Source organism: Xiphias gladius, chromosome 1, assembly GCF_016859285.1.
Source record: "Xiphias gladius isolate SHS-SW01 ecotype Sanya breed wild chromosome 1, ASM1685928v1, whole genome shotgun sequence".
Lineage (NCBI taxonomy): Eukaryota > Metazoa > Chordata > Actinopteri > Istiophoriformes > Xiphiidae > Xiphias > Xiphias gladius.
In genome coordinates this window covers 5,759,874-5,772,143 of record NC_053400.1, presented here as the reverse complement: position 1 = coordinate 5,772,143, position 12,270 = coordinate 5,759,874, and the positions used below count along the sequence as shown (strand labels likewise).

General features: G+C 40.6%; 1 protein-coding gene across 1 annotated transcript in view; it reads left to right on the top strand.

Moving 5' to 3' along the window:
* Window positions 1-12,270, top strand: part of si:ch211-186j3.6 (neural-cadherin) — a 299,335-nt gene that overhangs the window by 72,347 nt on the left and 214,718 nt on the right. Inside the window, exons 2-4 of the mRNA XM_040139108.1 lie at window positions 2,300-2,497; window positions 4,252-4,477; window positions 6,731-6,935. Of these exons, the coding sequence (XP_039995042.1) occupies window positions 2,300-2,497; window positions 4,252-4,477; window positions 6,731-6,935 (629 nt within the window). The remainder of the gene's footprint in view (window positions 1-2,299; window positions 2,498-4,251; window positions 4,478-6,730; window positions 6,936-12,270) is intronic.

Genomic DNA, 12,270 nt, shown 5'->3' with positions numbered 1-12,270 from the left:
TGTTTTTCCTTGTAACGTTCCCTGGCTCCCTCTCTTCTCTAATGCCATTGATTTATGCAATTGCTTGCTTGTTTTTTTTTTTTCTTTTTCCTTCTTTTGTAATTCTTCCATCTTCCACTTTTCGTTGTTCTGCTGTTTCTATAACAACCACAGGGTCATTTCTCAGGCTCTGCGTTTCTTAATCCAGTTAATGCGACAAATCCTATTTTTCTTGCTGCTTTTTCTTGCTGTACTTTATATTAGTTGATTGCACCCTCTCACTCTGAAAATACTTCTTTCTCTCCTGCTCCCCTTTTTCTATCAACCTTACATCCTTTCATCATTTACACACAGAAGCAGTTTCTCATGTCCCTGCTTGGTTCTGTTATTACAGCCAGAGACTGTAAAACACAAACATGGAGAAAATTCCTCATCTGGACCTGCTGTTCAGGACAAAGTAAATACTTGTAGGGCAATTACAGAGATATCATTGTGTTATATAACCATTCCATATAAGAATCAGCCAATTTTTTTCAATAGGACCCAAAACTGACACAGCTGAGATCAGACCTCTGGCTCCAGCACTGAAATTACTCCTCTGCTCCCCTGCTGTGACCAGCAAACACTGCTTTGCAGCGTCTTTTTGTGTGTATATGTGTTCTGATGAGATCTGTGTGGAACCTTTGTGTGTATTACCAGTGTCAATATGATTGCTGTTTACTACGGGTGCAGATAGGGCAGCACTGATTATAATTGCCTCTGCCAAGGAGGTTATGTTTTCACCCGTGTCTGCTTGTTTGTTTGTTTTTTACTTGTCAGCAGGATTACCCAAAAAGTCCTGAACTGATTTGCACCATTCTTGGTGGAGGATGGGGCATGGGCCAGGGAAGAACCCATTACATTTTGGTGCAGATCTGGTTAAAGGGGCAGATCAGGGAATTTTTTTGATCACTTTCCTTAACATTGCATGATAGGGCATTTTTGGACATTTTCGTCAATATTTGGCCTTGGCGGAAGTATGCGCTCTACCGAGTGCCATTCTAGTTACTAGTTAGTTCATGTTTTCATTGTCTGTTGTCCACATGACACATTCAGCAAAGATATAGAGGGAGATAACATAGCTGAATTGAAAGCAGAGTAACTGAATAGGAGCAGTTAAGAAGAAAAAACACTGAAATCCCTTAGCACTGTTAGCACATACTGTTAATGTTTCTTATTTATTCTTTTTGGTATTAGTTTTTTGGGGAAAAAAAATCCAATTTTGGCAAAAAAAAAGATTTTAATCCAGAAAACTGGAAATTCATGCCGGGTCTTTATTTGCATTTGTCTAATCACCTCTTTTGTATTCTTCCACTTTGCTTACTCATTTGTTGCACAAACATGAATTCTCCGCCGGAATGATAGCTATAAAAGACTGGTTTCCACCCAATTAGCCGCGTCTTTATCAGCAGGAGTCTTCATTATTAATACAGTATGTGGTGCTAAATGCACCAGTGCTTTGCTTTATTTAGTAGGCAGCCAATACAGAGCACCCCAGGTTGTGCAGGGCTGCAACCAACGATTATTTTCATTGCCAATTAATCTGTCAGTTATCTGCTGGTGTGGAGGTGTTGGACTGACAGAAAAGAGCAGAGTGATGCTCTACACCGAGACAAACAACTCTCAGAGACAAAAAAGTCAAAAAGAGAAAAAAAGAAAACCCTTAAAGATATTAGGAATTAACTTAATGTAGCAAGCACTACCTCATTCACTTTGTCTAAATCTGTCTGTGTGTGCGACAAGGTTGCTTGAACTGTCCTTTAAATGTAAAGCAAAAGAAACAAAGAAACAAACAAACAAAAAAAACACACCAGGAACAAGTCTGTGGCTGGCACTATTGAATCGGGCTAGAAGATCAATGTGGAAAAAATCTGTTGTTTCTTCCGGCCCCTCCCAACTTCACAAACATATTGTTTGGTATATAATGTAACTGTAGTTGCAGGAATGCAGTGTAAATGTGTACGGCAAACGCAAAGCAAGACTTACTCACAAAAATGTTAGCAAGCTAAAATATGTATCTTGCAGGTGTATGATGCCTTTCTGAATTTTACTGGAAAGAAAAAATTTGCTTTTCTTGACCAGTACTGTATACCAGGTGTATTGGAATGGTGTGTTCCTCAAATTTAATCTCATTCCCAGAAACCAAGAGTATTTCTTTACATTTACTTAAAATTACTGTTCAACAGCCCTGTCAAACATGGTATCTGAATTTAAATTTGGTCTGCCAGTCACCACAATTAACTCTCTAAACTGCCCTCTTCTCCTTTTCTCCCTTCCCCAGGTCCAGACTGGTACTTGGTCAGAGTGGAGTTGACTGTGACAGATGTAAATGACAATGTCCCAGAATGGAGCATGGTTCCTGCTCCCTACCTCGCTGTGGTTTCACCTGATGCCCCTGCGGGCTCGATGGCCTACAAACTCCATGCCCAGGACGGGGATGAAGGCAACAATGGTGAAGTGGAATACTTCCTGTCTGATGGTAGGATATTTTTGCTTATTTTCTCCTACGTGTCTTGAAGACAGGGGACGTTCTATTTCCTAACTCCTTTCCTTGAGTTTTGGTTAGTTGGGTGACTGCCAGGACCTCGGATTTGTGCATGCTGCTTCACTGGCACTAGGACGCTTAAATGGAGCGGAGTGAGCCCTTACACTGGTGCTATTTCTGCTATGACAAGTCAAAATGTTCTCAACAAAATAGTCGGTGACAAACAATACTTAACATTGCTGAAGGCACCATCCCTGGGTTTGGATCTAAAGCCTTATAATTTCAGCGACTATAACAAGAGAGGTTTAAGTTTGGATGGTACATACTTGTTTAGATTGTGCACACTTGCACACAAGTTGTTAGAGCTTTCTAGATATGCTGAAGTAAGTAAAACTGATTTATATACAAAACCTCTGAACATTCACTATGGGTCTTCACATTTCAAAATGAATCAGAATTACTGTGTATCAACAGCTTGCTTGATTTCAGATGACTGTTTCATCATTGGTGGGTATGATACAGAGGGAATAGCCATATCAAGGTCAACACTTTTTCTAAACGCTCCCATTATGTAGAATGTCTCCTTCTGTTGATCGATTGAGCCAGTATGTTCATGCACAAGTAGTTATTTGCCAGTGTAATGTAAGTTATTTCTCCGCTACACAAAATAATTGGTTTTCTTATTGTCTGCCATTTAATGATGTTAAACTACTGTCTTTAAGAAGACGGTCTTCCAATCTTGTGTATACCTCTGACAGAAAGTGAATTGACAAGAGAAATTACAAGAAAATACATAAACATTGATGTTAGTGTCTAGACTAAACTTTTCATTGGTTTGAATTGATGTTTCACTATTTAACGGCACGTTTGAGCATTCAGTTCAATTATTTTGTGGATAAAGGGTTGTGTGATAGAAACCATCCCATGGATGGTCAGTTCACACTCAAGTCAAAAACGACACCTTTTGTAAATTCAATGTAGATAGGATGAAAGTCTTATTGTATGCTGTTATTTTACATACAGGTCATGAATTTTAACATCCCAATTCCAGTCTCTCTGCTCTCTGCATTTCATCTCTCAACAACTTGGAAAACTGACCCTCCAGCCATATTTGTCACTTCATTGGCGCGTGCTCTACATGCATTACAATATATTTGACGGCTCCTGAAGGCAGCAGGATTTACACACCGCCCTTAGCTTGTAGTCCCTTGTACTCTTTGAGCTGTAACCAAGAGAGGCTGTTACGTGTCCAGGGGTTGTTATGTGTCCTTCAAGTCCTTCTCAAAGTGAAATCACAGAAAGTGTTCTGGAAGAAAAGGATCAAGATCAACATAGATAATCTTGCATCATGACGTAATCTTCTGCATTTCTGTGGTTTATCTTCTTATTATTCTAATGAGAAAAACTTGCTCCTATTTTACTAATATCTATGATTGAATTACGTCTATGACTATCTGTCACCACTTACTTTTCAGTGTTCGCATTGTTTCCTTCTAAAAGTTATTGTCAGCCCGACCAACATGTTGGTTCATCTATTATACATTAAACCTGCATCCCGTTACCTTTTATTCCTTTCATGTTCTACTGTTGTCTGTGTATTGTTTTTATTTTGATATCTGTGATCAGCTGGCCTTCCATGGCTTGTCCAACCAAGCTGGTGTTTTTTTTTCCTGTGTGCACCTTCTGGAGGACGTGTTGGAAATGTGTAATCAAACCCCGATCAGCAAACATTTTGCTTTTATCTGCAGGTGGTGATGGTCGTTTTGAAGTAGACAGGAAGAGCGGCCAGGTACGAACTACAGGCCTTCCCCTGCAGCGGGACAGGGAATACCTGCTGACAGTGGTGGCTGCTGACCGGCTGGGCAGTCGCAGTGCCCCTGCCGTGGTCTCCGTGGTGGCTGGGGCCCGGCCGCCACAGTTCACAAACGCGTCCTTCACCATTGCCATACCTGAAAACACCCCTGAAGGACAGCCGTGAGTTTACACATGCACACAGAAAAAAAAAAAAAAACATCCACATGAAGGGGTTTATACTCTTCACAACCTCACAAACATCTGTTCATGAAAACATTTCTCTCTGACATTGTCTTTCCATCACAGACATGATTATATCCACTCAGATGAGCATTAGTTTTACATTGCTTGTATTTGCAAAGATAAATTCATCATACACACAGTAATTGATGTGCACACCAAATTGTTCTTTCTCTCTCTGGTTGTGCGAACACATCTTCATGTTTTACAGATTGCTATACAGGGAATTCCAATATGATAAACATGACACACTTAGCCTTGAGTATTATTATATGGCGCACATGAGTGAAAGCACTGCCTTCAAGTGTCAATTTACACACACACACTTGCACAGCGCTTATTGTAAAAGTTGAATTAGGGATGCGGTGATGGATGTAATGCATGGTCTGTACATTATTTATATGAGATCATTGTGTATCAGTGTGATATGTGTTTAAAATTGCATGTCACATGCCTGCACGCCTTCACACATTATACTGTGTAGGCCTGTGTATCCTCATACACACACAGATACACAAACACACACACTGAGGTCTGAATAAAGTGGTACAATTATGACTAGTGTCCTTGAATTGGTATCATTATCCCTCTCCACCTTATTTAGTTTGACCGACACATTTGGCAAACCCGTAAAGCGGATATTCCAGTCTGTTTATTTCGTCATGGGTATTGTGTAAGGGTTGGACATCATGTCCAATATATAACAAGCACCCTCTCAGCTTGGCATTTAATGGCCTTACGCCCCCAGCCCTACCCCCTTAGTGTACTCTGTTATTCTGGTGGAAACTGTACAGAAATGCACTTGACTTTATTGTACCGTACTCTTCACTACCCTTCACCTCACTTTGCTCTTAGATACTTCAGTCTAGTCTATTCATATCTACTCTACTTGAAGTTGAGGCAATATTTCAATCACTAATCAATTGTAACAATATTAATGATCATATTATATCATTATTTTCATTATTTTTTTTCTAAATTATTAATTCCAAAGAAATTGTCATTTAAAATTAGGGAAAATTCTTATACTTTCCCTACTGATTTCACCATTTCCACTAACTTCAAACTGAAGTTTTTCATTTTAGTTGCGTGCAGAGTGTATTCTACTGTAATGCACAACAGTGGAACACAGTTAGCTGCAATTAACATCAGTCTGTTTATTTTAAATATGACTGCGTACATTTGCCATGGCATGATACAGTAATTGAATTTGGAAAAATGTTTTTTCAATATCATGATATTGATTTCAACTACATAGCCCACCCCTCGCTATCTTCATTTCTAGTCTGCTCAGTTCTTTTTACACTGCTGTATGGATATGTACATACTTCACTCTGCCCTCCTATTCCATCCCTCCAGTCCATCTTGCTGTACATAAATCCACCCTACTCAAAGCTTATCTGCTCCACATAACTATATTAAATTACCCCTCTTTTTTCTCTACAGAAATCTACTATAATTGAGTCTACTTTCCTCTAATCTACTGAGGTCTATTTGGCACGTACTGGAGTACACCTTGCTTTCAACTAATTTGCTCTTCTGTAGTCAACTCTGTTTAGTTCTGTGTGGCTGTGCTTTCATGCCTTTTCCACTACAGTAACTTAACCTGTGACTTAACCTGTAGCCATTTTCAGCCACCGCTCAGGAAGTGGTACTGAATCCCTAGTTCCAGGTAGGCCAATAAGAAGGCCATGGAATGCAACACCTTGTTTGTAACAAGTTTGTCTCTAAATACAGGCGATCTGGTTCAGAATATCCAATATTTGTGTTTTGCTGCCTCTACTAGTTTAACATTTTCAGTAACGTTGGGGTAGTTTGGTTATCCTCAAAGACTTTAATTAAAAGAAAAATTTTAAAAGTAATTTTTTCTATGAGTTGATGATGACATTTAAAATTCATAACGTGTAAACGTGAAAAATATCCATATTATTGCCGCTTAAAATTACAACATTTTCCCCTTTGGCTTACAGGTCCTTCGGCTCAGATTATGGGAAACTCCAATTATGGTTAAATTTCCATAGTGGAAAAGGCCTATCTGCTGTATGGAATTCTTCTCTATACCACTCTTACATACAATCATGTTTGGAAGGCATCCTTTTAACCATGCAGATATACAGTATATTTTGCTTTCATATACCCCACCCTACATTGCACATTCAGTCAATGGTGAACTCTCTCTCCATGTCTCTCCAGCTTCCTGGTTACACCTGCTGTGTCCTTCCAGAAGAAACCAATCAGCTACAGCCTCCTCATTAATCCCAGCAGTCTCTTCTCCATCTCAGAAGAGACTGCTGAAATCAGTCTGACCCGCCCTATTGACTACGAGAGCGACCAGCATCGCTACTTGCTATTGGTGCGAGCAAGCGAGGGCCTGGACAGCATGAGCAGTGCAGCAGAGGTTTGTCCGTGCATGATGTAGATCCCAAGTCCCTACTGGTCCCTTTTTTTGATGGGTTGTTATGGGATGCCCTCAACCTGAATTGATTGTAAAAGACCTAAAAGGATAACTGTACATTTCCATTTATAGTCTAAAAGCATGTCTTCATTGTCTTCGGTCAAACCCAGATAGACTTGTCTGTCTGGAATGACTGTATTGGGATTCCCAATGACTTCCTTAAGTTGTGGGGAGAGAGGGAGAAAGAACAGCGGCTGAATGCTGCAGGCATTGAAGCATCTGGTCTGGTTTCCATCATTACTCTGGCCTCAGGCTAAAGCATGTCCTACTGAACCGATCTGTCCTCAACTGCTCAGCCCTGGGCCTCTGTGACCTGCAGAGCACTGAGAGCCTGTAGGGAGAGAGAAACAGGGAAACAGAGAAAAGTCGGGGAAAGGGAGGAAGTTTGCTAGATTCAATGTTGAGAGGAGAAAGATAGATGGAAAGAATGAAAGAAAGAAAGGAATTGACAGGGAATTGGTATATGCCTTTGTCGGCCCTCACTCCTGCCCTAGGTAGCCTGCTCTCTGGAGCCAGGGTAAGCTTTTTGAACTTCTACTTGTTGTACCATCAGCACTAAAAAGCCAGAACCTTTTGGACCGCAAGCAAGGGACCCACAGCCACCCCTCTGTCTGTGCAGTTTAACAACACCAAAATGAATCTATGTTGTGTGCTTTCAATTAGCTTTAATGCCCCGATATATGTTTTTTGATGCCTCCTGATCAGGATTACAACATCAGTCCTTATCACAATACTGGATGGCTGAAGGGCTACAACAAAGCTTAAGTGGTTCACTGATATAGTGTATGGTTGTGGTAAGGCAGGATATAACTCAGATGTACACATTCAGCTGTTAAAATATTCATACTATTTACATCCCCACTTTTTTACTAAATATAATATACATTGTATATTTTCAATAGTACTTCCAAATCAATCAAATCATAGTTAATGCTGCATTAGCTCCAGTGCCCCATTAGATTACTTTAGTAAAGACTATGTTGGTTAATAGTAGGTACCACGCTAACATTTCAGCACATGTGATAGCAGGATTAAAGGTATACTTTGCAGGATCTGTTGGTTGCCTTTTGTAAACACACCATTCAAAGTTGGCCCCTGCTCCCCGGCTCAACAACGAGCAAGAAAGGTAGAGAGCTAGAGAGTGAATGAAGAGAGGAAGTGACATTAGCGAGAACAAAGCAGTGAATCCGATTAATGAAATGTTATTTTCTGATAGTTTCACAACCGTTATATTCTAGAGTACAAATAAACACGCCCGCACCTCTGCACAACCCTGCGGGAAGGTGCCGGATTGACGATTTTGTGTGAATGTAGCCAAAGCGCACTATCTTTCATATATAGTGAAATAAAAAATACAGACATAAAATATTGATGATTTTGGCAATCTGGACTGGTGGTTTCTGCCTGTATCATACACCGCACACTAAGGCTCCATGGGCGAAGGCCAAGGAGGACACCACTATTGAAAGAAAGGCACAAAAAGGCAAGACTAATGTTTGCAAAACCTTTCATAGAAAATCCACAGTCTTTCTGGGATAATGTTCTATGAATAGATTAAACCATAGTAGAGCTCTTTGGGAATGCAGTGAATCAGTTTGTTTATATATGATGAAATGAAGCCCATAAGGAAAAGAACATCCTACCTACAGTAAAACATGGTTGAGGTTCTACCCTGCTGTGGAGCTGCTTTGCTGCATCTGCTACTGGAGGCATTGAATGTATGAAAGGAATGATGAAATCAGAAGATTACCAAGGCTTTTTAGAGCTAAATGTGTTACCCAGTGTCAGAAAACTAGGTTTGAGGCGAAGATCTTGGGTCTTTCAGCAGGACATCCAGCAGCACAAAAGAATGGTTGAATGAGGAAAGATGGACTGCTTTAAACTGGCAAGCATTGAGTCCTGACCTAAATCCATTGCGATCTGCCATTGCAAAAAGGACTCCTGAAAATTTAAAAGAACTTGAACACAAAGCAGTGGAAGAGAGGCACAAACTACCAGCAGACAAGTGCAAGAAGCTTCTAGATGGTTACATGAAATGTTTAGAGGCTGCCATTGTTGCCAAAGGTTCTGCAAGCAAATATTAGTGAGGGGTGACAATAATTTTGTCTGGGGTACATTTTATGTTTGTATTCTTTCACTACTATGCATGTAGTGAAAACAGACCTCCTCTGGATAAAATAAACTGTTGTGCTGTCAGTCACTTATAGAGGGTTTGGATTTGATGCAACAGTAACTCCCTCCAGAGATGAGAAGAGAACATGCAAAAATTAGCATCTTCCATTGGTGCATTCATATAAAAAGATGGTTTATTCTGAGATCATTGCTGATTGTAATGGTTTTTACTTTTTTCAGATAAACACAGATGAATTCCTAGAGTTTTCTTTTGACAAATAAAAACCTAAAAACTATTAATCTTTCCAATATGGCAAACGTCCCCAGCTGGATTCAAGGATGTTTGGGTTGCAGTCATCTGGACTTACAGCACACCAATGAAATGGTTATTAGCAAACTACAATTAAACTTCAACAATTCTCTTTTCAAGCCCTTCTCTGAGCTTTATTTCTTTATTTTTAATTTAAAGACAAACTTGTCAGCTCCGACTTGGCTCTCCGGGAAAAAGGTGTCACCTCTGCTTGCCCAATTAGTGGCTAGCAATTACAGGTGCGATACCTGTGCTCCAAGTAGTAGCACATATGAATATAAATATAACCCTTAGTTAAAATTCTTATTAAGTGCTATTTCTTGTGCCCTTGATATGGCCCATTTTGGAACGATAGAAAGCGAGTTAAGTCTCATGACAGCTGAAGTAGTGGAAAAACCTGCAATAAAGTTAATTTGCAGAGAGCAGGTTTCTTTCAGAGTATAGACGAGATACACTTGGGGTCTGCACCAACAGAAAGACACTATGGCAGAGTTAAGCAAAGCCATTTACAAACCGGCCTCACCCATCTATACGCATCATTTTCAAAAGAGTTACACAAAGTACTGAAGATTTACACAGACCACGCTGTCATCACATGGTTTATCACATATATGACCTTTTCTGACACTGATAACCAACAAAGAGCCTCTGTGGAGGAAGGAAGATTCTCACATACCAGGCCTACAAAGTTACACTTCCCCACTCACAGTGTGAGGACAAGAAGAACAAACTTAGATACATAAAAATGTGGCTGATTGGTGTAGAAATGCCTTGGTTGCCAGTCAGCAAGACAAAGATGTAAGCCTTACACAAAACACTGCTATGCTGAGCTGGTGTCCACGGGCACTCCACTTGTTCCTAGCAGTGTCAATGATTCGACTGCATGTTCGAGCCAGCCCTGCTCAGGTCGCATTGGTTTCAGTTCATTTAGGTGTACAAAGAGATGCAGACAAAAACTAAATCAAAATACCTCAGGGGTGAGGGTTATCATACAGTGAGCATCTCGGCCACAGTAAAAAGTTACTCTTTGCATGCCTTTGCAGCATGCCCCTTTCAAGTGACCACATCTCTACACTCACTCTCTCCCCTGGGGTCTGTCCTTAGGCAGGGTCCTTTAATCTAAAACCTACCCTCTGGCAATCACAAACAACAAATGACAACCTGTGACTATGCCAAAATGTACTCTTTCTTGTGGCATCTTGCTTGTATGCAATATTTTTGATTTTAGAGACTGGAGACACTTGCTGGAAATGCTTTAATGGTGACTGACAGTTCAACTGCTTATTTTAATGGGGAAAAAAAAGAATTTGTATCAGAATTGCTTTCATTTTCTAAACAGTCTATGTTGGTCCAGTAAGCCAGCATATCATGATTTAAGGTGTTCTGTTTTTTCCCCTCTTTCTCTTATTAAAGTTTAGCATTGCATTAACAGTGGTCCATTTGTTTTCCAAAGAAGACTTTATAAATAATGCCACCTCTTTGAGTTTGTGTAGTTGTCCTTTTTTGCTTTGGATATACTGCTTTCCAGGAATATATCTCTGTCTGTCAAAATAGTGAACAGAGGTGGTGTATTTGTGTGGACTGGAACCACTGAGCATGACTTTAATTTGCAGGTAGTTTCCAAGTTTCTCCCTCCAGGAGTGATAGCTCATCGGCACCATTAGTTACCTAACCAGCCTGAGACCTGCCTGCAGCTGCCCCAAGTGTGTGTTTGCATGCGCGCACATGTCTTTGTGCGCGTGTTTAAGCTCATCTTGCTTTATTACGGCTGACTTCCCCTCTCTTCTCATTCAATCTTGCTTTTCCTCAGCCTTGTACACACACATACTGTAAGTTAATATATCTTGCAGAGCCCTTGCCATTTCCTGTGTTACTGGCACATAGGTTCACTCACTCTGGCATGCAAACACACACATACAAATAACACACACACGGGCAAACAAATATTGACAGTCACTGGCAAGCACACACAAATCACCTCAGGGAGTTGACATGGTCAGATTTTATTTTGTTGTCCGTTGCTTCGAAGCTGATCTTTGCTGAAGGATTAACTGATATTACAGAATTTCATCTTACCTACCAGGACTTAATACCAGTGGTATTTACACACCACTCACTGTGTGTGTGTGTGTGTGTGTGTGTGTGTGTGTGTGTGTGTGTGTGTGTGTGTGTGTGTGTGTGTGTGTGTGTGTGTGTGTGTGTGTGTGTGTGTACATATTTTTCTACAGTTGTGTGGAAAAATTTTGGTTTGAAACCATCTTTGTGAGGACATTTTGGTTGGTCCTCACAATCTCAAGGGGCTGTTTGAGGGTTAAGACTGGGTTTCAGGGTTCAGGTTAGAATCAGGTTTAGGTTAAGGTAAGGGTTGGGGTTGGGCATTTAGCTGTAATTGTTAAGGTTAGGGAAAGGGGCTAGGGAATGCATTATGTCAATGACTGTCGTCACAACTAAGGTAAGACAAGTGTGTGTGTGTGTGTGTGTGTGTGTGTGTGTGTGTGTGTGTGTGTGTGAGAGTGTGTGTGTGTGTGTGTGTGTGTGTGTGTGTGTGTGTGTGTGTGTGTGTGTGTGTGTGAGAGTGTGTGTATCAGAGAGAGATCTGTAGTGTTTGTGTGTACAACGGTTAGGGCTGGGGTCAGATGGGCTTTCCTGCCAGCCCATGTCTGTATTTATTCCTTCTGAATGCTGCAATTGGGCAGTCAACATCTGGTAGAAGATGCTGTGTTTGCCGTCATGTACCTAATGAACTGGATAGCAATACAGTGTCTCTCACACACACACACTCACCTACACGCTCACAGCATACAAATTCATCTTTGCACACTGATCCACTTTCATTTCTTAGCTCAGGGCTTCTGA